Source organism: Candidozyma pseudohaemuli (genome assembly GCF_003013735.1).
Source record: "Candidozyma pseudohaemuli strain B12108 chromosome Unknown scaffold00023, whole genome shotgun sequence".
NCBI classification, from domain to species: domain Eukaryota; kingdom Fungi; phylum Ascomycota; class Pichiomycetes; order Serinales; family Metschnikowiaceae; genus Candidozyma; species Candidozyma pseudohaemuli.
Window position 1 is genome coordinate 82,914 of NW_020194457.1, and position 27,949 is coordinate 110,862.

At 45.5% G+C, this 27,949-nt stretch overlaps 10 protein-coding genes across 10 annotated transcripts; 7 read left to right on the forward strand and 3 right to left on the reverse strand.

Moving 5' to 3' along the window:
* Window positions 1-265: 265 nt before the first annotated feature.
* Window positions 266-1,702, forward strand: GLE1 (nucleoporin; the record flags this gene model as incomplete). Its single annotated transcript, XM_024860518.1, has 1 exon — window positions 266-1,702. One exon carries the CDS (start codon window positions 266-268, stop codon window positions 1,700-1,702), a length of 1,437 nt encoding a protein of 478 aa, XP_024711326.1.
* A 43-nt stretch (window positions 1,703-1,745) lies between these two features.
* PDS5 (Pds5p) lies at window positions 1,746-5,642 on the reverse strand (the record flags this gene model as incomplete). Its single annotated transcript, XM_024860519.1, has 1 exon — window positions 1,746-5,642. The coding sequence occupies one exon, from the start codon at window positions 5,640-5,642 to the stop codon at window positions 1,746-1,748; it is 3,897 nt and encodes a 1,298-aa protein (XP_024711327.1).
* A 1,793-nt stretch (window positions 5,643-7,435) lies between these two features.
* C7M61_005213 (protein kinase) lies at window positions 7,436-9,958 on the forward strand (the record flags this gene model as incomplete). Its single annotated transcript, XM_024860520.1, has 1 exon — window positions 7,436-9,958. One exon carries the CDS (start codon window positions 7,436-7,438, stop codon window positions 9,956-9,958), a length of 2,523 nt encoding a protein of 840 aa, XP_024711328.1.
* Window positions 9,959-10,540: 582 nt separating this feature from the next.
* On the forward strand, window positions 10,541-13,444 carry C7M61_005214 (uncharacterized protein; the record flags this gene model as incomplete). The annotated part of the gene is made up of 2 exons (XM_024860521.1): window positions 10,541-12,200; window positions 12,558-13,444. The coding sequence occupies 2 exons, from the start codon at window positions 10,541-10,543 to the stop codon at window positions 13,442-13,444; spliced, it is 2,547 nt and encodes an 848-aa protein (XP_024711329.1).
* A 48-nt stretch (window positions 13,445-13,492) lies between these two features.
* On the reverse strand, window positions 13,493-14,257 carry C7M61_005215 (rRNA-binding ribosome biosynthesis protein; the record flags this gene model as incomplete). The annotated part of the gene is made up of 1 exon (XM_024860522.1): window positions 13,493-14,257. One exon carries the CDS (start codon window positions 14,255-14,257, stop codon window positions 13,493-13,495), a length of 765 nt encoding a protein of 254 aa, XP_024711330.1.
* Window positions 14,258-14,374: 117 nt separating this feature from the next.
* Window positions 14,375-14,746, forward strand: RPA12 (DNA-directed RNA polymerase I core subunit; the record flags this gene model as incomplete). Its single annotated transcript, XM_024860523.1, has 1 exon — window positions 14,375-14,746. One exon carries the CDS (start codon window positions 14,375-14,377, stop codon window positions 14,744-14,746), a length of 372 nt encoding a protein of 123 aa, XP_024711331.1.
* A 67-nt stretch (window positions 14,747-14,813) lies between these two features.
* Window positions 14,814-15,764, reverse strand: C7M61_005217 (deoxyhypusine monooxygenase; the record flags this gene model as incomplete). Its single annotated transcript, XM_024860524.1, has 1 exon — window positions 14,814-15,764. The coding sequence occupies one exon, from the start codon at window positions 15,762-15,764 to the stop codon at window positions 14,814-14,816; it is 951 nt and encodes a 316-aa protein (XP_024711332.1).
* A 1,299-nt stretch (window positions 15,765-17,063) lies between these two features.
* Window positions 17,064-18,713, forward strand: CCT5 (chaperonin-containing T-complex subunit; the record flags this gene model as incomplete). Its single annotated transcript, XM_024860525.1, has 1 exon — window positions 17,064-18,713. The coding sequence occupies one exon, from the start codon at window positions 17,064-17,066 to the stop codon at window positions 18,711-18,713; it is 1,650 nt and encodes a 549-aa protein (XP_024711333.1).
* Window positions 18,714-19,144: 431 nt separating this feature from the next.
* On the forward strand, window positions 19,145-20,401 carry ARP3 (actin-related protein 3; the record flags this gene model as incomplete). Its single annotated transcript, XM_024860526.1, has 1 exon — window positions 19,145-20,401. One exon carries the CDS (start codon window positions 19,145-19,147, stop codon window positions 20,399-20,401), a length of 1,257 nt encoding a protein of 418 aa, XP_024711334.1.
* Window positions 20,402-20,539: 138 nt separating this feature from the next.
* On the forward strand, window positions 20,540-27,946 carry TOR1 (phosphatidylinositol kinase-related protein kinase; the record flags this gene model as incomplete). Its single annotated transcript, XM_024860527.1, has 2 exons — window positions 20,540-22,097; window positions 22,119-27,946. The coding sequence occupies 2 exons, from the start codon at window positions 20,540-20,542 to the stop codon at window positions 27,944-27,946; spliced, it is 7,386 nt and encodes a 2,461-aa protein (XP_024711335.1).
* Between the last annotated feature and the right edge of the window lie 3 nt (window positions 27,947-27,949).

Here is a 27,949-nt window from a genome sequence, read left to right on the forward strand (position 1 = left end):
AGCACCCAACTATAACGCTACATCTAAAGTGAGTATCATCAATACAAAGGGAGGATTATTCAAGGAATTGTGGCATGAGAGTAATGGGAAATTTTGTAATTTTTCAAATTAATTTCTATGCTGCCGAAATCAAGGCAAATTTATGGGAATACTTCTTTCGATGTAATTACACCCGTGCATCCCCATACTAACGGCTGCTACAACCGGCTGGCTCAGTTTAACGCATCCAAAACTAATATCAACATCGAAAATTCTACCAGCTTAAATGAGGTTCGGGCTACCCATTGAGTCGGAGGAGGTGCTCGTCCAACAGCCGGTTGTCAGAAGGGTAAAAGTCGAACATCTTCATAATGACGATGCCAACTACTTCGCCAGATCTGACGAACACGAAGCATACAGTGAAGTGCAGAAAGAAGATGAAAACAGGAAATCCCGAATCGCAGACTTCGAAACCAATAATAAAACAAGTGCATTTGAAACTGAGCTGCTACTACTGGCTTTAGAAGCAAGCTTCAAGGTAGCTCAACTGACCCAAGACAACACGATAGAAAGGATCATTGAGTATGAAAGAAAGGTCAGAGAAGCCGAAGAATTGAGGCGAAAGCAAGAGGAGTTAAGAAGGAAGCAGGAAGAGGAACGCAGGCAGCAGGAAGAGAAAAAACGAAAAGAAGAGGAAGAACGCAGACGAGAACTTGCAAGGCAGGAGGAACTAAAGCGTGAGGAGGAACTAAAGAAAAAGAAAGAGGAAGCGAGACTCAAAGAAAAGAAAATGCAGGAGGAAAAACTTCGAAAGCAGAAACTAGCCGAGGAGGAAGCCAAGCGCAAGAGCGGAAATACCAACTGGGCCTCCGTTGCAAAAGAAGTGGAGAAATGGAGAGCAGAGATCGTCAATATCAAGCAAAATGTTGTTGCTCCTATTAATCAAAACAAAGAGGCCAAAAAATCATTGAACACTCTAAAAAGAAGGGTCAATGTAAAATTTGGCCAGCTTTCAAATTCCGTCAGACAGTGTCAAACTGTATGCAATGAGATGCTAGAGGTGATCGAGCTGACACGAAACGACACTCAGGCCTATAAATGGATTTTGAACTTCATTTCAAAAGCCTTAATTTCCCAAGCTGAGGCGGAGGTGACCGTTAAACCTACTGCCGCCTTACCTTTAGCACTTTTGACGAATGTGTTTCTCAAGCGTTATCCAGAATTCAAGTACTTTCTCACGGCTCGTTTCGTGAAGAAGTGCTGCTTCATCCTTGGATACTCCTGCTCCATTGACACCGAGGAGGGACGTGTAAGAATGGGCTGGAAACGTTCAGACGATAAATGGGAGGATGAGGTCAAATACGAGGAGCGCATTGGAGGAATAATGACGCTATGGGCTGCTATTTGCAGAGAAAGTCATAGCTCGAGCCTGGGTGACTTTGACCAAAGCGCAGAGTGGAGAGCCATCGCCCGTATTTTGAACACCGATTTGTCTGTCGTAACTAACGTTCATTTTGTCATTCTAAGCAACTGGTGGGAGGTCTCAGCCCAAAGCTTCTACAGAACATACTACAAACAAGCTGTCAAGCTATTTAATGTTATCGAGAAAGGATTAGCGGCCGAAGGAAAGCGAAAGTCATTTCCTGCTGCTACTAGACTTCAACTACTTGTTGAGGAGTGCTGGAGCCGGAAATTCAACACCATCAAATCTATGGAGGCATAAACAATACATAGCATTAATAACGAACCTTTGCATGATCATCCTTCTAATCGTAATCACTTTCGTAGTCATCTCCACTGACCATCTCTTCCTCGCTAAGTTCGCTTCCAGAGCCGTAAGAGTATGTCACCTTCTTTGTGGCTCTTGAGCTTCTTCTCGGTGGTGACACCTTCTTTGAAGTAGACTCTTTCGGTTGTTTGGGTTTCTTGGTCTGCTTGGGTGTTTTGGAGTTGGGCTTGCGCTTTTTGGCAGGAGTAGGATGTACTCCAATGGGCCTTTTAGTCGTCGAGCGACCTAGAATTGCCTTCATTTTCCCACGAAGCTGGATTTGTAAGTCATCCTCAATGTATTGCTTTTCAAGCACCTTCAGTGCCTCCTCGAAATTCTCCATAGGTGAAAAAAGATCCGCTGGAAGCTTCATCTTACCAGGCCAGGTCTGCAATGTATAGTTTTTTAAATCTGCGTATTCTTTGATCATCAATTGGCACAATTCTGAAACTCTGTACAACCTCATCGCTGCTGGAGGTATCATTGCAAGTTCATATTCCTTCGAGGGGAGTGTGGCATCCCGGTATTGTTTCACACGACTTGCAATATAGTAAAGAAGTGAGATGTTTGAATCTTTTGCGATGTTCAAAAGATACATGTTGAGATATTTCAGAGCGTATTCAAGGGCTTGGAAATCTCTGGAAGTGCTGTCACCTCCAACACCTTCGGAATAGCTCAAAAACTTTTCATCATGCGCAACACCATGTATCAATCGTGAAAGAGAGCGCTCGAACGTTGTATCATTATTCTTATCGAGTTTTTGATACGTGGATTTTACCCATGTGTCCGCACGAGTACGCAATTGTGGATCCGGCTCATGGCCCATCATGAATACGAGATATAAAAATCTCTCCGGAATTTCAAAGCTAGACAAGCAGCTATGCAATGTCCTCATGAATTTCTCTCTAACCTGCTTTGACAGATCATACATCAAGCGACCAGTTTTTCTAAGAATATTGCAGTCGATCAAAACATCCAAGGCGGGGATCTTGGCTAGCTTTAGTATTCCCAATCCAGCTACCAAACGCAAGCGCATTTGATAGAGTCTTGGTGTTGGATTCAGCTTGTCGTTTTGCCTCACAATCTCGCCACTTGTTGCGATGATGAGAGAGAGAAGCCTTATAGGCTTTTCGAACTGTTTCACGAAGGCGGCATCAGAATTGTTGGTTTCCGAGCGGCACAAGCCTCTTATCCTGTTAACAATATAGCGAATTGCAAGGACCTTCTCATTAAGAAGCTCGTATGACTGATGACCCAACTTCAAGTCATCGTCCGTGATCCAATCAACTCCTGGATTATCACTTTCTGGCCGACGGTTTTGCTTGAGCACTTGCTCGGTAATCACATTGTTGATGTCCCCTACATGGTCTTCAACGGCGAAAGGTTCAATAAGACTGACTTCAGCGATGGAAGCTAGCTTGGTTGTGAAATGAGCGCTTTCTGGGTCTAGTGGAAGCAGGTTGGAAACGATTTCTGAAAGAAAGTGTTCCTTTTGTTGGTGATGGCCTAGGATCTTAACGGAATATTTGGCCTGTTCCGGCGATCCTTCTTGAGCCAATCTTAGCAATCTATCAGTGAAAATCAAACTATCCGGAAAATCCTTAGGCGAGGTTTTAAGATAATGGTGAATTGATCGTAAAATCGAATCGAGGGGATTTTTCGGATTATAAATATCATCAGTCACAAGCAAATCCGCCATGACCAGGAGTTGGTCTCGAAGTACTTCGGGATTAGATGCTGCCACCAATTCGAGAAGTTCATTAGCCACAGAGTGAAATTCATGCTGGGAATCTTTTGAGATCATCATAATCTCAGAGATGTTAGTTCTGTTAAAAAAGATAGGCGAGGCTCTGTAGAGAAGCAACTTCAATGTCGATATCACTTCTGCTGTGGTGGCTGAACCCTTGGGAGATTTCTTGGCCTTCTGATTATTCAAACTCACGATCAACTCTTTTATGGAGTTCTTGATAGTTTTATAATCCAGATGACTGGAAATACAATTCAGTATGAGCTTCATGTGCCTGGAGTTGTTCAGAAGAAAAAGTTTTTCAAGACACGCTCGAGAATTGAAGCTTTCTGGCATCATAACTGATAACCACTGATAGAGCTTATCGGCCTTGCGAAGTATCTCATCTGTGATTCTCTTGCTTTCCTTCACGTCACCATCGCTAGCATTCTCCTTGTTATCCTCCACCACTTCTTTCGAATGATATTCGTCGGAAAGTTCTATGAATTTGGTCAACGCACTAGAGTACTTTTTCTGTCGTGAAAGTACAGCAGTAAATGCTTCTCTGCTCTTCTGGTCTAGAGTGGAAAAGAAATGGCATAGGCGAGCACAACGAGTTGTGGCATTGTTCAGGAAGGGGATAACATTCTCAAATAACTCAACATCGACGACTGTTGTGATGGAAACGAGGTTGATGTAGTTAAGTTGAATGAACTTATTTGGAAACTCATTTCTCAACATATGCTCAACACGCTTGACTTCCGAAGCTCTTAGACTGCCAAAGTCGACAACTTCATCTTCCATCGTCAGTTTCATAAAGTTATCGTAGACATAGCATAGACACCTTATAACCAAGGTTCTGATCTCTTCATCTCGTTCTCTCAATACGGAGAACAAAGTTTGGAGGAGCTCCTCGTCTGCAAGTTTACTTGTGAATATTGGAAATGCTAAGCTTTCGATTGCCTTACATGAAGCCAATCTGACCTTCTCACTAGAATCCAATAAACACTTTTTGATATTTTCTCGTAAGTCGTTAACCATTTCTGTTGTTATGGATGGTGAATCAAGTATCGCAGGGAGCAGTGTAGCCCAGGCACAGCGGACAGAAGCGGAGACGTCTGCAGATTTCTTAAGCCAACTCGACCATGTACTTTTGTGCGCGGTAAAAAAATGGATCAAATTGCTGTCGATATTGGTGTGGGATGTGTTGTTCTCTGAAACGGCCAATATCTCACCGATAGTTTCGGTAGCCAATACACGGATCTTTTCAGAGTCGGACGTGAGCTCATCACCAATGAGCCCTATGATTGATCCGAGCATTTCGGGGACATGCTTCCAAATCTGCACTGACCATTTATGTATCTTGTCTAGCGTTTTGAACGATGCGTTCGTGCTGGTTGTAGTGGTGGCCGTAGGAGTGGCGCTTTCATCAAGCATCTCGGAAAATAGTTTGGCCACCTGTCTCGACATTTTGTCAATGTTACCCTCACACACTGCTACAGAGAAGGTGAAGCCCGGGTGGGAGATGTTGGAGGCATTTCCTGTGAGCGATGTGCCCGTAAACGTCAAGCTCTTGAACACTGTGGAGACGACGTTTTTAGGGATAATTTCTGCTTCTGCAATGACTCCAGCAAGCATGTCTGCAGCGAGTTGTTCGAGCTTCTGCGGGAACCCTTTTGCTGCTAGTTCGTACATGGTATCAAACAATAGAGTGATAAGCTCTGCGGCATCAGGCAAGTCCACCACCAAGATAATTGATCTGACCTCGACCAAGCGGGTCAAAACATACGACTGTTGAGCATAAAAGGAATTATTTGTGTCCCAAGCATGGCCTAGCTGAGCAAAGAACGATCTAAAGATTCTAGAGAGCTCCTCGTCCAGGTATGGAGCATCAGGAGCGTTTATGCGTAAGATATCTGCAATAGCGCAGCACGTATGGGCTTTCACAGCTTCATTCTGGTGATTTAAAAGCTTTTTGTTGGCTAGATCCTTGGCTATGTCAGCATATTTCTCTGGACTAACAGAGGCCTGATCCAAAGCTGAAAGGTGGTCAGCCAACGCCAGGAGACGGTTGATGAGCTCCTTGGTGGGGATGGGTTTGGAGACTGTGGGGATCAAGCCGTTGAGCCAGATGTCACCCTTTGGTGTTTTAGACTTTCTCGTGACCATTTAGGTAAGAAGTTGCTGGAGACAAGATCTTGATGCGACGCGTAAACAGAAGCCAGTGCGTAGTAGTTAGACGTGCAGTAGGGCACTCATAGTGCAGCACTGGCAAAGGTGAAGCACAACGGCTGCAATGAAACATTAACAGTTTCTATGTAATTTGCGCATGTCAGGTAATCAATGAAACTACAATCGATTTGAGCAAATTGTATAGGCTACATTTTTGCGCTTGGTTGCATTCTGGCTCGTGCAGCTCAACTGAAAGGCTGACTGGCTGCGAAACCAAAAGTCCCAGGTCAAGAAAACCAACAATGCCCGATTTCAGCTTAAAGATCCCATTTTTCCACTGAAGAGCGGCAGAATGTCTTGTTGGGCCGCACCCCCCTAAGAAACCCACCGCATGCTCCCGATGTACCTTTTACCAGGCACGCCCCGGATCACACATCCGAACTAATTCCCCAGATTCAAAGCCCACCGGATAAGCCAGGTGCTGATCGGCATTTATTCGTTAGCAGCCAATCACCGTTTCAGCCGTGGCGATAAGCTCAAGGCATGCTGGCCCACTTTCCCAAAAAGACAAGATGAAAATGGCTGACCAAACCGATCAGATAAGGTTTAACGAACAATTGATCCATGGCACCCCCCCACTCGGTATTTTAGCTCACCGGGCGGAGGGGATCAAGAAAATGTCCCTTTTAGGGGCCCCGTGCGGCCGCGCTGGAATGATAAGACTATGAGGTAATGGATCAGGGAGGTGACTTCTCTTCAATTGAGCCACCCAAAATCCATCGATAAACCCGTTAGCATTCAAATTCATTCACCTCCCGGTGCTGCCGTCGTCAACTCACCGTCAACTCGTTGCATTGTGTGGTGCGTCTTCTTGTTGTGCACTTTCCCAAGCCGGCACCTCCGAGGTACCTTGGTTCAATGGCTGCGAAATAGTCATCTGTTCTTAGTCTTGCGGAGTCGACCTGACAACGGCGGGAATGAGCTCCTTAGTTGTGCGGCGCTGAGCGGTATAAACGTGGCGACAGGCGACTCTAAATTTTGTTTTTTCTACTCTTGTGTTTTCTCCCTCTGATCTTTTCCACATTCCTTGCGTAACGCTGCCTGGCGCCAAATCGCACCCGATCGAACATTCCCGCAGCACACCTCCAGCGAAATCTCGAGGTAGAGTGCCAAAAGCGAAACAAAAAAAAAATCACCGTCTCCACCCCACAGAACCGGCTAACAATAGATTCCACAGACGAGCTGCTTTAGGAAAAAATCAAAAAGAACTCACGCCATAGCTTCTTTCTTTATCGCTTAGCTTTGTCATTTTTTCTGCAGCCTCGCCAAAGCTCCCACTTTGCTCTTCTGAAACAAATACCCGTCTGGAGCTTGCTGGTGGTACCACTTGCTGAAACCTCACATCGTGTTTTTCAGGTTCTGAATAGGTTTCATACCAGAATAGCATCTTCGCGCCCAGGGACCTGCCACACCCCTCCCCGCCGGTTCGAAACCAAATTTAGTTTGCCATATTCCAAAAGAGAAAAATTCAAGACCACTTTTCTGTCTTGTTGTTTTTTCATTTGTTTTCAATTATCGTTAAAATCGGTTGATCTCCATCCCGTCTGTTGCCCAATATAGCCGCCTGTCAGGTTCGCTGCTCTGCACAGCGTTTGTTTACATCCTTCCATTTTCAGGCTAAAGCTAAACACAATAACATAGCGCTGTAACAACACCAGAACGTCTGCGCCTTATCAACACCTACTCCTCCTTCTTGTTCCAAAAACTACCAAACACTTTTTTCCTTCATCATGGCGGCCGTCGATAGCTCTGTCCGGCCCGTCTCAACCTCGGCTGCCCTCCCGCTGGCTGCTCCAGGCAAGAAGGTTTACAGAGAAATGCGCTTGGGTACCTATGTTCTAGGGTCCACTTTGGGCGAAGGCGAGTTTGGGAAAGTCAAGCTTGGCTGGAGAACTAATGGACAGCATCCTTCCCAAGTCGCTGTGAAACTCATTCGAAGAGACTCCCTCCGTAAAGGTTCCGAATCCGAGATCAAAGTATACAGAGAAATCAACTCCTTGAGACAACTCACACACCCCAACATCGTCAATCTCGTCGAAGTCGTCAAGTCAGGCGAATACATCGGTATCGTGCTCGAATACGCTCCTGGCGGCGAGTTGTTCGACTACATCTTGCAGCATAAACACCTCAAGGAGGACTTTGCCAGAAAGCTCTTCGCCCAACTTGTCAGTGGCGTCGACTACATGCATTCGAAAGGTTACGTTCATCGTGACCTTAAGTTGGAGAACCTCTTGCTTGACAAGCACAAGAACATCATTATCTCCGACTTTGGCTTCGTCAATTGTTTCAGCTCGAGACGTGGCGACTTCATGAAAACTTCCTGCGGTTCGCCTTGCTACGCTGCTCCTGAATTGGTCTTATCTCAAGCTCCCTACGAAGGCCGCAAAGTAGACATTTGGTCCATGGGAATCATCCTTTACGCTATGCTTGCAGGCTATCTTCCCTATGACGACGATGCTGAAAATGAAGACGGCACTGACATCACCCGCTTATACAACTACATTTACAAAACGCCCCTCACGTTCCCCGAATACATCACTCCATTGGCCAGAGACTTGATCCGCAGAACCATCGTTCCTGCTCCACACAAGAGAATCACCATGGACGAAATCCGCCGGCATTCCTGGTTGGCACCATATGCAAGCTTACTTTCCATCAGGCAACCTGAATGGGACAAGCTTAGCACGGAGAAGAAGGAGGTTACCGTTGATCCTATCCAAAGAAGAAGCAAGCGTTACACAATGTACGCGGAGAATACAAACTCCTCCTCCTTGATCTTGGGCTCTGCCAAGTCTGCCCAGGGAAGATCATACACTTCAAACTCCAACATCATATACTCCCCACCCACTACATCTTCGTCCTTGGCCACCATTGTTGCATTGCCGCCTAATGATCCAAGTTCAGGTTCAAGTGGAGTTTCCACAACCAGAAATCGCTCAGGAAGCGTCGGTACCACAAGAGATACTTCCCCCACTAAAGTTGCATTCCACAAAGGTCATTCAAAATCTGCATCAGTCTCTGGTACATACCCAACTGCAAGCCTTGCTCTTCAAGCTATGGTCAATGAGCGCGAGGCCAAGAGAGCTTCTTTGGCCTTTGACGCAGATCTGAGCATCATCAGTAACAACAGTGAATTCCCATCACCAACAAGAGGTTCGACTTACAGCGGTGCTATACCCACAATCGCAGAGAGCCCAACTAATAATGAATTCCCTCACAAGAACGACAAGCATCACGATGCTAAGATGGTGCACAGACTACCACACTCTGAGAAGAAGCCAAGACCCACTTCTTACCACCCAGGGCTGATGTCTTCTTCAATCATGTCTGGGCAAAACATCTCCGGTAACTTGCTTGACTATATGAAGATGGGAATGCCTCAGTTCTTGTCAAATTCGCCACCCAAGCCATCTCCTGAGCCTGTTGAATCATTCCAGAGCAGTCCTGGTCTGAATCATTCCATCAAACCTCGCAATAGTAGGCGTGACTCTGTCGTCACGGCTATTAATGTCAACGGTGTTCTCACGAAAGATTTGAATTCTCATGAAAACAAACGCAATTCGGTCTTGAGCTACCTTGAAGATAAAATGGAACAACTTGAACTCAGTGAGCTGCCAACAAAATCAAACTTCTCCGATAGTGCTCATAAATTCTCGTCCTCGCTGATCCCCAAGCTAGAGACGGAACTTCAACCGTCGCATCAAACACCACAAATTAATCAGCTGCCAACATTTGACACGCAAACTGATTCGCCTGTTGCTGTTGGAGATGAGACGGAGAAAGCTGCTGGTACAGAAAGCACTATCACACAGGAAGACATTGATAAGAAGGACCAACTTGGTGAGGTAACCAACGACGAAAATGCTCCCGTCGCAAAAGAAAGTAGCGGGTATCCTAGAAGGGGAGAGACAAACGATAATACCGCTTTGAAAGATACAAAAAAGAGGAACAGATTCAGCTTAATATCCTTCTACAGCTCATTTAATGAGTCCTCAACCCAGGTCGACAATAGGCCGAGCACACCAACGAACAACGGTCGTAAAATTTTAGAGCCTTTAAACGACGCTAACGTTGCCAATCACTCCAGTGCCGCCAAAGAGAAGCGAATTGGATCTGGTTCTTCAGGAAGGTCTAACCACTCAAGAAAATCATCATCGGGCCCCGCCAACGGCACCTATGTTAGAGGCAAGGAAGCCAGTGCAGCCCGCAAAGTAATGAACTTCTTCAAGAGGAAGAGTATCCGTGCCAACTAAACACACTCCTTTACTACTATATTGCATGTTTAATTGATGATAATGTTACCGCAGCTGTATCTTCGTAGAAGAAGCACCTTTTTTGGTAATTAATGTGTCAGTGTAAAAAGTCCGCTATGCATCTGCTTATCTGGGTACCTTTGAGTCTGATGTCTCATTTAGCGAGGCTGCCTGACTCGTACATATCTATTGCTAAGCGGTGGAATTTTGGCGTAACCTCACGTGGGGACAATAGCGAGGTAGTAAATCACCTTTAAATAATTTCGATTAAAAAAAAAGTCGTTGGTGTTGTTTATTATATTAATGGATATTTAGCGAAGAGAACAATATGGAGACCGCACTCGATTTTGCAACCATTTTGCGAACACCGATGACTAGCAAGAATACTAAATGAGCATATTTAATCCAATAATGTCAATTTTCAACAATATCGAAGCAAATACAAATGGATCCTTTGCCATGTATCTTTGCCCTATCTTCTTATTTTAGGTTACATGCATCCCTCACCATTACTCATTATCACTCACAGATCGGGCTTCCGCACAGTGAAAAAGCCCGAGATTCCACTTCCATCTCTTCACGATGTGTTCGAGTAAAGAGCGAGAAAAAGAGAAGCCGAATAGTGAAACATCACTACCTAGTGTATTAGGCCAAGGAACCTCCCTGTCGTCGATAGCGACCCTGGAACTCAAAGCTGGGGAAGCGTCCGATGACCAGAGCGATAGCGATGGATTTTCAGCTAGTGAAGCTCTCGAGGAGGATTCAGAGTCAGATCCTGAAGATTACGAAGTCGAGCAACACGATGAATCGTTAGCCTCGACAATTGTCCAGGAAATTGACGAAGGCACCTATGTCTGCTTGGTCTGTACTTGTGAGATCGATAGACATCTGAAAGTCTGGAACTGCCGAAACTGCTACAGAGTATACGATCTTGACTGTATCCGTGATTGGGCACAGAGAGGATCGTCTACAACCGAACAGAAGACCTGGAGATGCCCGGCGTGCAGCTTTGAACAGAAGAAGCTTCCGTCTTCGTTCACATGTTGGTGTGGAAGAGTCAATAATCCCACAGCAGACAGCTTGATTCCTTTTAGCTGTGGGAACCCTTGCAACAAAAAATATCCACACTGTGTCCATTCTTGTTCCTCTGTGTGCCATCCAGGAAAGCATCCTGAGTGTGGTGCCATGGGCCCTTTGATGAACTGCAAATGTGGTAAGCATAAGCAGCAGCTTCCTTGCTTGGTGACACCATACAAGATGGGATGGCAATGTGAAGATGCTTGTGAAACAAAAGTTTGTATGCTAGGCCATGCTTGTTCCAAGGGCAATTGTCATTCAGGGTTCTGTGGTCCTTGCAAGACAAAGATTGACGTATCGTGCTACTGTGGACAGAACACGAAGTCAATTCAGTGCAAGGACTTCCGTCCTGAAATTAGCTTCAAGGATAACGAGAAGTTCATTGGTGGAACGAAATGCAAGAACGTCACGATTCAATACTACGACTGTGACGAGCATTTTGAGGAGCTCGACTGCCAGCCTTTGGCCAAGGAGAAGCCACACTGTAAGTTTGCTACAGATGTCGTGAACAGCTGCTACTGTGGCAAGACTCCATTCGACTCTTTAAAGCGTACAAAGTGTACCGATCCTATGCCTGCTTGTGAGAACGTGTGTGGAAAGAAACTCAGATGTGGATGTACCTGTCTTGCTCAGTGCCACGAAGGTCCTTGTGAGTGTTTCAACTTGATAGAGACGAAGTGTGAGTGTGAGGCCAACTCGTTTATTGTTCCTTGCAAGGCTCTTCAGCAAGGCTTCAAGCCCCGCTGTCTCAGGAAATGTTCAGCTCCTCTCAGTTGCCGTCATCATGTTCACAGAGAGAGGTGCTGTCCGTTTGAGCAAGTTGCACTCAAGAGAGAGCGTGAAGTGAAGAAGCAGATTAGAAACAAGACCAGAACGAACTTCGAGGACCAGGTACTCACCATGGAACCAGTTCACATCTGTACAAGAACATGCAACCAATTGAAGTCATGTGGGCAGCATCGTTGTGAAGCCTTGTGTCATAGCGGTCCTTGTGGCGTGTGCTACGAATCTTCCAACGATGATTTGGTGTGTCATTGCGGCAAGACGGTCATCCCTGCTCCAGTAAGATGTGGAACGAAATTGGAATGCCACGAACAGTGTATCCGTGAGAAGCCATGCGGTCATCCACAAGAGCCGCATTGGTGCCACACCGATGATGACAGATGTCCAAAGTGCACCACGCTTGTCACAAAGAAATGTAATTGTGGCGACAAAGAGATCAAGAATGTGATGTGCTCTATCAATGGTGTCTCATGCGGCAAAATCTGCACTGTCAAGAAGGAATGCGGGCATCCTTGCAACAGAGCTTGTTCAAAAGATTGCACCGAGGGTAATCATGCCGAGGTTGCATCTTGCCAATCTTTCTGCCGTAAGGTTAGAAAGACATGTCCTCATATTTGTGTTCGCAAGTGTCACCACGCTTTTGCCTCCCCTTGTGATAGCTTTGTCTGTAATCAACCGGTCGAAATCAGCTGCTTGTGTGGCAGATTAACTAGGGAAGTTCCATGTGGAGCCTCATCAGCCAAGGAGACTAGAATTGGTACCATATTAGAGTGCAATGATGGTTGTGCTCATGCCAAGCGAGAGGAGGAGTTACGCCAAATCTTTAATGTTTCGCCACAAGTCTTTGAGAATCCATACCCTGAGCTGATTCTCAGTGTCTACAAAAGACAGAAGAACTGGTGTCTGAAAATGGAGGCTGTTATGAGAGATTTCATCAGTGACTATCAAGATTTGAAAGCAGCTGGTGCACCTACTAAAAATACTCACCACTTCCAACCAATGATGAAGCCCCAAAGAGACTTCATCAAAGAGCTCGCAACTACGTTCAAGCTTTACACGGAGTCACAAGATAAGGAACCCAATAGGGCAGTGTTCATTGTAATTACAGAGAGAACAGAGGTTCCGAAGATGACGATCCATCAAACCATAGAGAAGGAACATGAAATAGAGCTCAAGAGGATCCAGCTTGAAGAGCTCAAACTCACACAGCTAGACGAAAAGCTCTGCAACGCTCTCTTAATCAGAGATACATTTTTCGGTGTCAATGAGGCATCTGTCAGAAAGGCGGTCGGTGAAATATTGCTGACCAACAAAGGTTATGAGGAGTTTGACGTCAAGTGTATGAAAGAATCTACCTTCGTCTTCTTTTCTCCCTCGCTCCGCGAGATGGACAAGGAGAAGGAAGACAATTTGTACATGTTACTGAAAACCTTTAAAAGCATGCTTCGTGAGAAGCTCATAGCGTTCGACTGCAAGATGTGTTTGGTTGATGACGATATCACAGAGGTGTTGAAGGTAGACAACAACAATGTCATGAACAACAGCTCTAGCAGTCCAGGTCACTCCACCCCAAAGGTTGAGGAATCGAACGGAGATAATTCCTTCGAGATTCTACAAACTACATAAGCGGCCTGGGTCTCATTTGATGTAAATGCATTTGGTTAATATACAAGGTTATTGGGCATCGTTGCCATTTTCCTGTGGCGAGTCATTGGCATCGCCATTAGACTCCTCTGTGCTCTTTTTATGACGTCTAGCTCTCTTCTTCTTAGGCTTTTCACTTTCTGGTTCCACTGTCTCCTTTGGACCGCTCTTCTTTTTCTTCATGCTGAGTGGATTTGGTTCCTTGGGACCCTTTCTCTTCTTCTTCTGTGGCTGCTCCTCCTCAGCTTCCTCTTCCTTCTTGATGTAGCCGATCTTGGTGTCGTTAAGACCTGCTGTGAGCTTAGCGTTCTCACTAAGTGTAGCAGCTCTCATGGTGGCATCTGAAGCAGGCTCCATCACCATCACCGAACGGTTCATGAAAATAAGTGGTACACCCGGCACCCCTCGAAGAGTTTTTCTCAATTTCGTATTCTGCGTAGCCACAACGTATCTGTGCTTATTCTCTCCGTCGATGTTGACAATCGACTCGATGCATTCGGCTGGAGGCTTTGGATTACCAAAGTGGTTGCACCTTCTTCTCTCAAACGACTTGGCCAAGTCAATAGCAGGCTGGTTGTTTGTCAAATATAACGCTTGCATGCAACACTGGGTTATCATGGGCTTCAGCTCAGCCTGGATGGTTCTGGTGAGGCCCTTGGGCAAGTTGAAGGAAGCCTTATCGCAGGTCAAGACGATTTCGTCATCCACGATAGTCTGGAAAGGTTCTCTGAACTTGAACGTGTGAAGATACACATTCATCTGCTTCTTGTAACTCTTGGCCCTTTTCTGTCTCATTTTAGCTAATGTAGTTGTGCGCTAGAGATAATGTGGATCAGTAGGTATGCTCGATGTGCAGTGTGCGCAGAGTGATGAGGTTGAAAAAAGCTGCGATGAGATTTAGAATACATCACCATGTCCGTGGTTGGCTCTCTTATATTCTGCGTGGACTGTGGAAATTTGCTAGACTCCGTGTCAGCAGCTCCTACCTTGGACTGCGGTGTCTGTAAAAGATCCTACCCCTCGAAGAAGTTTGCAAACCTTAAGGTGGTGACCAAGTCGTCTGAGGATGCTTTCCCATCCGCACTCAGAATGAAGAAGTCTGTGGTGAAGACGTCGTTGAACAGCGAAGAGCTCGACGAAGGTGCTACTATCAAAGAGAAGTGTGTCAAGTGTGGCCACGAGGAGATGCAATACCACACGCTTCAGTTGCGTTCTGCCGATGAGGGTGCAACTGTCTTCTACACCTGTACCAACTGTGGTTACCGTTTCAGGACCAACAACTAGCATATTTACTTCTGGCATACATTTAACAGTTTATCTTTTAATACACATTACGTTGATTCCTTCCCAGTTACGTCTTGACCGTGGTGTACTCCAACTCGTTGGAGTTCTCATACTCGTACATGTCTAGAGCGACAATAGCGCTGTCTCTGACAACCTTCTCCTCGTCGTTGAGGAACGACTTAAGAACAGGCAAACACTCGTCAGTGGCAATCGAGCCAAGAGCCTCGGCAGCCTCGTGTCTGACCATACCAGCCTCCTTCAGGTCCTTCAACACCTTGATCAATGAAGGAACAGTGACAGGGTTACACAACTGACCGAAAACGTAGGCAATCTCGTGTCTGAACAAAGCAGATGGGTCGTCGAAACCGGTAGCCAAGGCAAGAGCAGCTTCATCCGTACCCAAGTCTCTCAATCTGAACATGGCTCTGTATCTCTCGAACAAAGACTTGTCCTGGTCGTTCAAGAGCTTCTGCAACTTCTCAACCTTGGCTTCCTGGTCAGTGGCCAAAGGAGGAGCAGGGTCGATCGAGGTGAAGGCGGACTTCTCAAGGTTCTCGGCCTTGGCCTTCTCGGAGTTCTCCCACTTGATTCTGTCAATAGCAAGTTCACAAGTCTCTCTGATCTCCACAGAGGGGTCGTTCTTGTAGTAGTCCTCCAACATCTCCAAAACCTCCTCGTTACCGATAGCACCCATGGCCTCGGCAGCTTCGTGTCTAACCATGACCTGCTGGTTGGTGTCAGCCAACACAGCCTTCAAGTGCTTGTTAGCGTAGATGTCTCTAATCTGACCCAAGACGTAAGCGACCTCGTGCTTGAGCAACTCGGAGTCATCATTGAAACAGTCGGCAATGTAGTCGATAGCCTTGTGAACGGTCTCCTTATCCTCAGAGTCTGCACCGATGTTCTTCAAGTTGAAAAGAGCTCTGAAACGGTTGGCAAGAACAACGTCTCCAGACTTGTTGCACAAAACGTCTCTCAACTGCTCCAAAGAAGCGTTGTCCACATCGATGTCGGCCATTTTTGTTGCAAGCTGATGTTTTAGATAGTGAACTTTTTCGATGTCCGATGCTCGTTTATAAGGCTCTCAATTTTTTTTCACCTCAGCGGCTGCATTTTTCTTATTATCTGATCGCGGCACTCTAGACCCAATACGGAGAGGTTATGAGCGGAGACGGCTGAAAGACATCCATCATTCCGTTCGTGGGTTAGATTCGGAGTTGACAAATTTTGTAAGGTTCCATAATCACAGCTCAGTTTTACGTTTACTCCGATGAGATGCGATGAGCTGGTGATGAACTGAAATGCGGGGCTTAGACATAACGGTAAAGGCAACGTAGTGAGCATTTTGGAACCTATTTCGAAGAGATGTCAATTTAACATATTTGGTCCCCTCGTAAAATTGGTCCTCTTGTGTATTATAATTTTGACTTTCCAACCGTTTATCTGCGTATGCATGAAGGTTAATCTGGATCGTTAATACACTGTTGCATGCAATTGGGTATACCCTTTCAGGAACACTGGATCGAGATGAGGTGCTGACCAGAACGCTGGAAGATAGCTTTTGTAAGATCCAATGAGTAGTTTCACCTTCTCGAACAGATCAAATGCGTTTGGAGCTCGCAATATCGGTCTATGATGGTGGCAAATCTTTCAATGAAGAATTTGCTTTAATAAACGTCTTGGTTGTAAGGATGCCCATTCCATTCCTAACCTACCGGCTAGGGGGTTTCTTGTTTGCATCAGAATAGCCCATTTTGGTTTTGAAGAAAGGATCTGCCTGGCTGAAAAATGGCAATGAGCACGAGATTCAACACACAAATAAATGAAATGTTCGAAGCTTCGAGAAGAGAGGTTTGTGCATATATTCTTCTACATCTATTGTGTCTAAACCATGCTCTGATGTGGTGTTCTGTTTTTCGCAGCCAAACTTGTAGTATCAAAAAACCCTGTTTCAAGCGAAGAACAGACAAGCACTCCAGTCTATGTAGTGAGTATAAAATTGTAAAAGAAGAAATCCCCATAATGACTTCTTGTTTGTAATCAGCTGTTCAGTTCCGTCCACCGATTAGCCCACTCAACGTCTATTTGCACCTTTTCGACCAACAAAGATCTCGAATCATTCAAAAGTCTAATCTAGTCAAGGAAAAGAATGCTTATTTAATAAAAACACATTTCCATTCATCCCTTTAATACCCTCTCTGGCCTTCCAATTTAGTTGTTGTTATGTATGAGGTACGGGTGCCGAGCTACTACTCGAAAATCCTTCACACACTGTAGAAAAAAAAGTCGATTCTCGTGTCTTAACTACAAACCAAATATGGCACAACCAGGAATCCCGGACCTCTCCAATGCCATCGTGGCACAGGATGAGATGGGAAGACCATTCATCATTGTCAGAGATCAAGGCAAAAAGCAGAGAAAACACGGTGTTGAGGCTACCAAGTCACATATTTTGGCTGCCAGATCAGTCGCCTCTATCGTGAAAACTTCATTGGGACCTCGTGGTTTGGACAAGATCTTGGTCAGTCAGGACGGTGACATCACAATCACTAATGATGGTGCTACCATCTTGTCCCAGATGGACTTGGACAACGAAATCGCTAAGCTTTTGGTGGAGTTGGCCAAGTCTCAGGATGACGAGATCGGTGATGGTACTACAGGTGTTGTCGTGTTGGCTAGTGCTCTTTTGGACCAAGCTTTGGAGCTTATCGAAAAAGGTATCCATCCCATCAAGATTGCCAATGGATTCGACGAGGCATGCAAGATCGCTTGCCAGCACTTGGACGAGGTAGCAGACAATATCAGCATCAGTGCTGAGAAAACCGACTCGAACTTGTTGAAGGCCGCCAAGACCTCATTGGGCTCCAAGATTGTTTCAAAGGCTCATGATCACTTTGCACAGATGGCCGTGGATGCTGTCTTGTCGGTTGCTGACATGGAGAGAAGAGACGTGGACTTTGAGTTGATCAAGATGGAGAGCAAAGTCGGTGGTGGTATTGAAGACTCCGCTCTTATCAAAGGTGTTCTTTTGGACAAGGAGTTCTCCCACCCACAAATGGCCAAGGAGATCAAGGACTGTAAGATCGCTATTTTGACGTGCCCATTCGAACCACCAAAGCCAAAGACGAAGCATAAGTTGGACATCTCCAGTGTGGAGGAGTTCAAGGCTTTGCAAGAATACGAGCAGAAGAAGTTTATCGAAATGATCGACAGAGTGAAGGAGTCCGGTGCTAATGTTGTTGCATGTCAATGGGGTTTCGACGACGAGGCCAACCACTTGTTGTTGGCTAACAAATTGAACGCTATCAGATGGATTGGTGGATCCGAATTGGAGTTGCTTGCCATTGCCACCAACGGCCGTATTGTGCCCAGATTTGAGCACTTGGCTGCTGAAAAGTTGGGCCATGCAGGCACTATCAGGGAGCTCGAGTTCGGTACTACTAGAGACCGCATGTTGGTTGTTGAGGACTGTTCCAACACCAAGGCTGTCACATGTTTCATCAGAGGCTCCAACGAGATGATCGCCGCCGAAGGTGTGAGAGCATTGCATGATTCCATTTGTGTTGTCAGAAACTTGATCAGAGAGAGCAGAGTGATCTACGGTGGTGGAGCTGCTGAATTGACGTGTTCTATCGCTGTCAGCGAAGCTGCTGACCAGCAAAAGGGCATTGATCAGTACGCTTTCAGAGCCTTCTCCACTGCATTGGATCAGATCCCTCTTACACTTGCAGAAAACTCCGGTCTCGATCCAATTGAGACCTTGTCTAACCTTAAGTCCAAGCAGATCCTCGAGAAGTCATCCCACTTGGGTGTCGATTGTTTGGGTAAGGGCACTAATGATATGAAGGAGCTCTTTGTGATCGACCCCTTGATCGGGAAGAAGCAGCAGTTGTTGTTGGCCACGCAGTTGACTAGAATGATCTTGAAGATCAACGATGTGATCATCAGCGGGAAGGACGAGTACTAGGGGGTTCGATAGAGCCGAAGAGGTCACGTTATACAAGCACATAGTACATATATATACGGGAATGATGTTCTATCTGTAGAATTAGCAGAATGGGGACAGAGGAATCCTGACGTGAGTTGAGCGTATCTTTGTCTCATAAATAGGCAAGTCCTTCGAAAAGCCAGCGTACACTATATTCCAAAATAGTCCTCCACCCGTAAAGAAAAAGAATTTAAACATCTAGACACTTATAAATTATTTATTTTTCGGAGTTTGTGTCAAAATTGTCAAAGTTGTAGAGATGGTAGTGTGAAACTCATATCTCCACCCGCCGACCTCGGCTAGCTACAGGTGTGAGAGCACCAAAAAAGCGTACAGCTAAGCTACTTTGGATTCCAAAAGTCTCCACCAATTGACACCTAAAAGATCCAGAAAGCTGACAATTCATCACCATGGCGTCTATGGGTACCCCTGCGGTTGTCATGGACAACGGTACCGGCTTAACCAAGTTGGGTTTTGCTGGTAACGACTCTCCTTCCTTTGTCTTTCCAACTGCCATTTCAACAGCCACTTCTGCCGCCAAACTGAGCAAAGGTTCCAGTGGTAGTGCTCTTAGTGGTAAGAGAGGCTTGGAAGATTTGGACTTCTTTATTGGTGACGAGGCCTTGAGCGCTGCTTCCGGTCCAAAGTACAGTTTGTCTTATCCTATCAGACACGGACAGATTGAGAACTGGGACCACATGGAGCGCTTCTGGGAGAACTCCATTTTCAAATACCTTCGGTGTGAACCGGAGGATCACTACTTTTTGTTGACCGAGCCTCCTTTAAACCCTCCAGAGAACAGAGAGAGCACTGCTGAAATTATGTTTGAATCGTTCAACTGTGCTGGTTTGTACATTGCCGTCCAGGCCGTCTTGGCTTTGGCAGCTTCTTGGACTTCGGCTAAGGTCACCGACCGTTCCTTGACTGGTACAGTCATTGACTCTGGTGACGGTGTTACCCACGTTATTCCTGTGGCCGAAGGTTACGTTATCGGCGGTGCCATCAAGAACATCCCATTGGCAGGAAGAGACATCACTCTTTTCATTCAGTCCTTGTTGAGAGACAGAGGTGAAGCCGACACGTCTTTGCAGACGGCTGAGAAGATCAAGCAGCAATTCTGTTACGTCTGTCCCGACATCGTCAAGGAGTTCAAGAAGTTCGACCAGTACCCACAGGAGAAGTTTGCTCAGTACATTGTTGAGACTGCTCAGCGTAAAAGCACTGTTGATGTCGGTTACGAAAGATTTTTGGCTCCAGAGATTTTCTTCAACCCAGAGATCTGCTCTTCCGACTACTTGACGCCATTGCCTACCGTTGTGGACCAAGTCGTTCAGTCATCTCCAATTGATGTTCGTAAGAAGCTCTACAAGAACATTGTGTTGAGTGGAGGTTCCACCATGTTCAAGGATTTCGGCAGAAGGTTGCAGAGAGACATCAAGCTGTTGGTGAATGAGAGAATAGAATTGAGCGAAAAGTTGAGCGGCGTCAAGAGTACTGGTGTGGACGTCCAGGTGATTTCACACAAGAGACAGCGGAATGCTGTGTGGTTCGGTGGTTCTTTGTTGGCCCAGACTGCCGAATTCAAGAGTTACTGTTACACCAAACAGGACTACGACGAATACGGACCAGGTATTGTCCGTAACTTTTCTTTGTTCTCTGTGCCATAAATACGATCATGAAATAGACAAGCTTAAAATGAACCGGAGACTAGGTCCCAACCCAAGGTGTACGGATGTTTACCAGCTTCCTATTCAGATAAGCTCGCTACATTACTGTTTTAGTTGAGCTAGCCCGTATAAAAAACCATGTCTTCGTCCACACAGGTCCAGGTTGTGGACGGCGTGGCACTCAATCAAATATTCAATGGGCTTAAGCTGGTCAAAGAAGAAGAACGCACGAGAAGTGCTCTAGAACTACGCAGTTTCCTTGCCTCTATAGCCAGAGATCTTACAGGAGAACAGTTCAACAGATACAACAATGAAATCAACAAAACCATTTTCGACCTACTACAAAGCAAAGACGCTGCTCAAATTCTAGGCGGAATTGCGGCGCTCAATGCGTTGATAGACTTTGATAGCGGTGTGGGTGAAGAAAACGCTACCAAGACTGCTCGTTTTCTGAATTACCTTAGTTCGTTCATCCTTTCCAATGATCTCAAAATCATGAAGGAGGCCACAAAAACGTTGGGTAAGTTGGCGACTCCGGGTGGTACATTGACAGGAGACTTTGTTGATTTCGAGGCCAAGAGAGCTATCGAATGGCTTCAAAGCGACAACCGCCAACACGAAAATAGACGGCATGCTGCTATATTGATTCTCACAGCATTATCCGAGAATGCCCCACTACTACTCCAGGGCTACATCACCCAGGTTCTCGAACACATTTGGGTACCTCTTCGAGACCACAAGCTTATCATACGTAATGACGCGGCTATTACACTCCAACGATGCATTTCAATCATTTACTCGAGAGAAGTCGAAGTTAGAAGACGTTGGGTCCATCTTTTAATTGACCAGGCGTCATCTATTTTGGGCCGCTCTGATGCAATGGAGAAATCCAACTCACACGATAGCAATGGACTTGCAGCGGGTTACAGCTTGATTACAACGGCACTGTCACCATCCAACGAGACGATTCATGGAGCCTTGCTTGTGTACAGAGAGTTACTCAGATATCATAATGATCCATATATCAAGTCTATGTTTGGGACAATCTACGAGAATGTCTCACTTTACAAGGGACACAAGGTATCCTACATCAGGCAAGAGCTCACGAAAATTTATCCCATTTTATGCCGTGTGAACCCCGAGTTATTCGTCGAGAAATATTTGCACCGCACATTGTATTACTACCTCACCCAACTCAAAAAGTACAAAAATATGCATAATGAGGCTAGCAACCGTGACAAATCTGCCATTTTGGAAAGCATTGGTTTACTAGCATTGGAGGTTGGGAACCAGATGGCTACTTACTTGGATGCTATCTTGGACAATATTAGAGATGGTCTCTCCTATCCTGCAAACTCTGGCGTTCAGCTGATTTTGTCAGAAGCTGTCAGTAAGGGTGAAACCTCCGGAGCAGCGCTCTCATCCGTTTCTGCATCAACTTCAGGATCAGCAAAGTATCGGGCCTCCAGGAAAGACACCGAACCCGCTATCTTCGATTGTATTGGCAAATTGTCAATCGCAGTTGGCCCAGCACTCACAAAACACTTACAACGTGACATCTTGGATATGATGTTCAGCAACTGTTCTTTATCAGGACACATGGAAAATGTCTTACAGACGCTTATCACAAACATTCCTTCGCTTAGAGTCACGGTGGAAAAGAAGCTTCTCAACCTTTTAAGTTTGGTGCTTTCTGGTAAGACATTCCAACCACCAGGCTCGCCTTACGGCTCCACCAAGATAAACGAATCGTTGGCTCGTGATTTCAGATTGATAATGATATCCAGGGACACAGGTATGAGCGTTAGCAATATTCTCAACAACCCTGAGACTTGCCGTGCTCATGACAGCGAGCTTGTTGTTCATGCATTGAAGATTCTCTCACACTTTGAATTTCAAGATTATCAATTGAACGAGTTCGTCAGGTATTGCATCATCACCTACCTTGATAGTGATAGCGCGAAGATTCGTCAAACAGCTACCTCTACATCGTGCAAGATCTTCAATAAGGATCCAATATGTCATCAGATGAGTGTGAATGCTCTTGACGCTGTGAATGAGATCGTCGAAAAGTTATTGTGTGTGTCCATTACGGATCCGGTAGCTGAAATAAGAATTGAGGGATTGACTTGTCTTGACAAGGCAGGAAATTTCGATCCCCAGTTATCTCAAGCATACAACGTGAAACAACTCTTTGTCGCTCTCAACGATGAAGTCTTCAGCGTTCGGAAAGTTGCGGTCAAAATATTGGGAAGGCTCTCGGCCATCAACCCTGCTTACATCGTTCCCTCCCTCAGAAAAACCTTGATTCAACTCTTATCAAGATTGGATTATGCCAATACGAGTCGAAAGAAGGAAGAAGCTGCTACTCTTTTGTCAGTGTTGATTGTTCATTCAAAGGAGCTTACAAAACCGTACATCAAACCAATTGTTGAAGCTTTACTTCCACGCACAAAAGACCCCAGCTCATCTGTTGCTGCAGCTGCTATAAGTTGCATTGGCGAGGCTTCTGTGGTAGCTGGAGAAGATATAAAACCATTCCTCTCCGAGCTCATGCCGCTTATATTGGATACTTTCCAGGATCAAAGCTCATCATACAAGCGTGACGCTGCGCTCAAAGCTCTTGGTCAATTAGCAAGCTCATCTGGGTATGTGATTCAACCTTTACTAGACTATCCACAATTGTTGGGAACCCTTGTCAGCATTCTCAAATCGGAGACGTCACCTCGTATCAGGAGAGAAACGGTTCGTCTCCTCGGTATATTGGGTGCGCTAGATCCATACAAGCATAGAGAGGTCGAACAGACTTCCCAAAAGATTCCTGTTGAACAGAACGCCCCGCCTGTTGATATCGCTCTTTTAATGCAAGGCATGTCTCCATCGCATGATGAATACTACCCTACCGTGGCTATCAATAACCTCATGAAGATCTTGAAAGATCCATCCTTGAGTTCACATCACAATAAGGTGATACAGGCAATCATGTACATCTTTCAGACTTTGGGTTTGCGGTGTGTTTCATTCCTTCCACAAATCATTCCTGGTGTTATCAAGGTGATGCATACATGTCAAGCTAGCATGCTCAAGTTTTATTTCCAGCAATTGGGTGCTCTCATTCTTATTGTCAAGCAGCATATTCGACCATTCTTGGGTGATATTTTCGCCGTAATCAAGGAGTTCTTCAACAGCATCACAAATGTTAATATTCGAGTCATTATCATTCATTTGATCGAATCGATCTCGAAAGCATTGGAGGGAGAGTTCAAGATTCATCTCCCAGACATTCTTCCTCTCATGTTGAACTTGATCGAGGAAGATAAATCTACTGAGCGAGAGCCCACGATTCACGTCTTGAGAAGCTTCGTTGTCTTCGGTAGCAATATCGAAGAGCATGTTCACATTGTTGTTCCAACGATCGTGAAGATGTTTGAGGTTGGTCCTACGAATTTGCGTAAGGCTGCCATCGAGACAATTGGCAAATTATCCAAGAACATCACTCTTTCAGACATGGCATCAAGAATCGTTCATCCGCTTTTGCGAGTCCTTGGTGAGGGCAATGAGGAGCTTTCTCAGGCTTGTATGAACACGCTTTGCTGTCTAATCCTTAGCTTGGGCAATGAATTCATTGTGTTTTTCCCCGTCATAGAAAAAGTCTTGATACTGAAAAAGATCAACTCGGTAATGTTCGAGCAGCTAGTGGCAAAGATATTGAACGGCGACCCACTTCCTACCAATTTCAATGTGTACAAGGACCACGACTTGCACATGTCTCACTTTGACCTACCAGATATCGATATGCCCTCCAAAAAGCTTCCTGTAAATCAGGCTGCTTTGAAAGCGGCTTGGGAATCATCTCAACGAAACAATACCAAGGAAGATTGGCAGGAATGGATTGGAAGATTGAGTAAGGAATTACTTAAGCAAAGTCCCTCTCATGCCATCCGTGCATGCGCTGGTTTAGCATCTGATTATCATCCATTGGCCAAAGACTTATTCAATTCTAGTTTTGCATCATGCTGGAGTGAACTTTATTCCCAGCATCAGGAAGAGCTCATTGAGTCGTTCTGCATTGCTTTGTCTTCTCCTAACAACCCCCCAGAAATTCATCAGATCCTTCTTAATTTGGCAGAGTTCATGGAGCACGATGACAAATCTTTACCTATCGCCATTACCGCTCTCGGCCAGTACGCCCAAAGATGTCACGCATACGCCAAGGCTTTGCATTACAAGGAGCTCGAGTTTTATGAAGAGCCAACTACACCAACTATCGAGGCATTGATCTCGATCAACAATCAGCTCCAACAATCAGATGCTGCTGTTGGTATTTTGAAACATGCACAAATGCACCACGACCTTCAGTTGAAGGAGACTTGGCACGAGAAGTTGCAACGCTGGGATGACGCATTAAGAGCTTACAATGAGAGAGAGAAACTTGAACCAGACAACATGGAGATTGTTATGGGTAAGATGAGATGTTTGCATGCATTGGGAGAATGGGATCAGCTCTCCGAATTGGCGCGTTCGAAGTGGAACTCTTCCACAGGCGACATCAAGAGAAACGTTGCACCATTAGCCGCTGCAGCAGCTTGGGGCTTGGGTCAATGGGACAGAATGGATGCTTATATCAAGGTCATGAAGTACGAATCACCGGATAAGGCTTTCTTCAGCGCTATTTTGAGTCTTCATCGCAATAACTTTGAGGAGGCATCCAACCATATCCTCAATGCCCGTAATTTATTGGTTACCGAGATCACCGCATTGGTGAGTGAGAGTTACAATAGAGCATATGGTGTTGTTGTCAGAGTTCAGATGTTGGCCGAACTCGAAGAGATTATCAGGTACAAGTGCTTGCCTCAGGGATCCGAAAAGCGTGCTCTCATCAGAAAAACTTGGAACACTCGTCTCTTGGGCTGCCAAAGAAATGTTGATATCTGGCAGAGAATGCTTAAAGTCAGAGCGCTTGTCATCAAGCCAAAGCAAGACATGGATATGTGGATCAAATTCGCTAACCTTTGTCGTAAGTCGGGCCGTTTCAATCTTGCAGAGCAGTCATTGAACAATCTTTTGGAAGGAGGCTCCAGTGAGAACCCTTCAAGAGCGCCACCTCAAGTTGTTTACGCGCAATTGAAGTATATGTGGGCGAAGGGTCAAAGAAGGGAGGCATTGCGTCACTTGGTGGATTTCACCACTCGTATGTCCCAGGATCTTGGTTTAAATCCAAACGATTTGATCACTCAGCCAATTCCTTCTGATGGCCCTGGTATCCCAAAGCACGTCGAGGAGTACACCAGACTTTTAGCAAGATGTTTCTTGAAGCAAGGTGAATGGCAGATTGTTCTCAATAATAACTGGAGAACTGAAACATCTGAGATTATTTTGGGTGCTTATCTTTTGGCCACTCACTTCGATGATAAGTGGTACAAGGCATGGCACAACTGGGCTCTCGCCAATTTTGAAGTTATCTCACTTTACACTCAGAACAACAGAGGTAACCTCACGACAAATGTGATGGAGCAGAACGATACGGTTGAAAAACAGGCCCAACAGCTGCAAATGATATCGATGGAGGTTGTACAGAGACATGTCATTCCATCCATTAAGGGTTTCTTCCACTCTATCTCTTTGTCGAACTCGAGTTCTCTTCAGGATACATTGAGATTGCTCACGTTGTGGTTCAAGTTTGGAGGAATCCCCGAAACTGCCAGAGCTATGACAGATGGATTTAACATGGTGAAGATCGATAACTGGTTGGAGGTGATTCCTCAATTGATTTCGAGAATTCATCAACCAAACCAAATTGTCAGCAGATCGCTCTTGGGTCTTCTCACCGACCTTGGTAAGGCTCATCCACAAGCCTTGGTGTATCCATTGGCTGTTGCTGTGACATCTGACTCCGTTAACAGAAAGAAGGCCGCTTTGTCGATCATTGATAAAATGAGAATCCATTCTCCAACTTTGGTTGAACAATCCGAGTTGGTCAGTCACGAGTTGATTAGAGTCGCTGTTTTGTGGCTTGAGCAATGGTATGAAGGTTTGGAGGATGCCTCGAGGTTGTTCTTCGGCGAGCATAACACAGAGAAGATGTTCGAAGTCCTTGAGCCATTACACAAGATGCTTCAGAAGGGCCCTGAGACTATGAGAGAAGCGTCATTCAACAACGCATTTGGAAGAGAATTGGCCGATGCTTACGAATGGGTTCTCAACTACCGCCGTACAAAGGATATCACGAATTTGAATCAGGCTTGGGATGTTTACTACAATGTCTTCCGTCGTATAAGCAGACAATTACCACAATTACAGAGTCTCGAATTGCTGTTTGTTTCGCCTAAGCTTGAGGAAGCTCAGAACCTCGAATTGGCTTTGCCTGGAACTTATGAGGCTGGAAAACCAATCGTCCTCATTGTCAGATTTGATCCAACCTTCACTGTGATCTCATCCAAACAGAGACCAAGAAAACTTGTTTGCAAGGGAAGTGATGGTAAGGACTACCAGTACGTCCTTAAGGGTCATGAAGATATTAGACAGGATAACTTGGTTATGCAGTTGTTCGGCTTGGTTAATACTCTTTTGGTCAACGACACTGAGTGTTTCAAGAGGCATTTGGACATCCAGCAATACCCAGCCATTCCTTTGTCCCCTAAGGTCGGTTTGTTAGGCTGGGTGCCCAACAGTGATACTTTCCATGTTCTTATCAGGGAGTACCGTGAATCACGCAAGATTTTGTTGAACATCGAGCACCGTATCATGTTGCAGATGGCCCCTGATTTTGACAGCTTGACGTTATTGCAGAAAGTGGAGGTCTTCACAGGAGCTCTTGACAATACTAGAGGCCAAGATTTGTACAAGGTGTTGTGGCTTAAATCTAAGTCTTCTGAAGCTTGGCTTGATAGAAGAACCACATACACGAGATCTTTAGCCGTGATGTCCATGGTGGGTTACATCTTGGGATTGGGAGACAGACATCCTTCGAACTTGATGCTTGACAGGATCACTGGTAAGGTGATTCACATTGACTTTGGTGACTGTTTCGAGGCTGCTATTTTGCGTGAAAAGTACCCAGAAAAGGTACCATTCAGACTTACTAGAATGCTTAACTATGCTATGGAAGTAAGTGGTATCGAGGGTTCATTTAGAATAACATGCGAGCACGTTATGAGAGTCTTGCGTGACAACAAGGAATCCCTTATGGCCATCTTGGAAGCATTCGCATACGATCCATTGATCAATTGGGGTTTCGACTTCCCAACAAAGGCGCTTGCTGAAGCCACGGGAATCAAGGTGCAGCAATATAATACAGCTGAAATGTTGAAGAAGGGCGAGATTGACGACCAGGAAGCTACTCGTTTGAACAAGCAAAACGCTCTTGAAATCAGGAATGCCAGAGCTGCTCTTGTGTTGAAGAGAATCACAGACAAGTTGACTGGTAATGATATCAAGAGATTGAAGGGATTGGACATCCCCACCCAGGTCGACAAATTAATTCAACAGGCTACAAGCGTCGAGAACTTGTGTCAACATTACATTGGTTGGTGTTCGTTCTGGTGATGT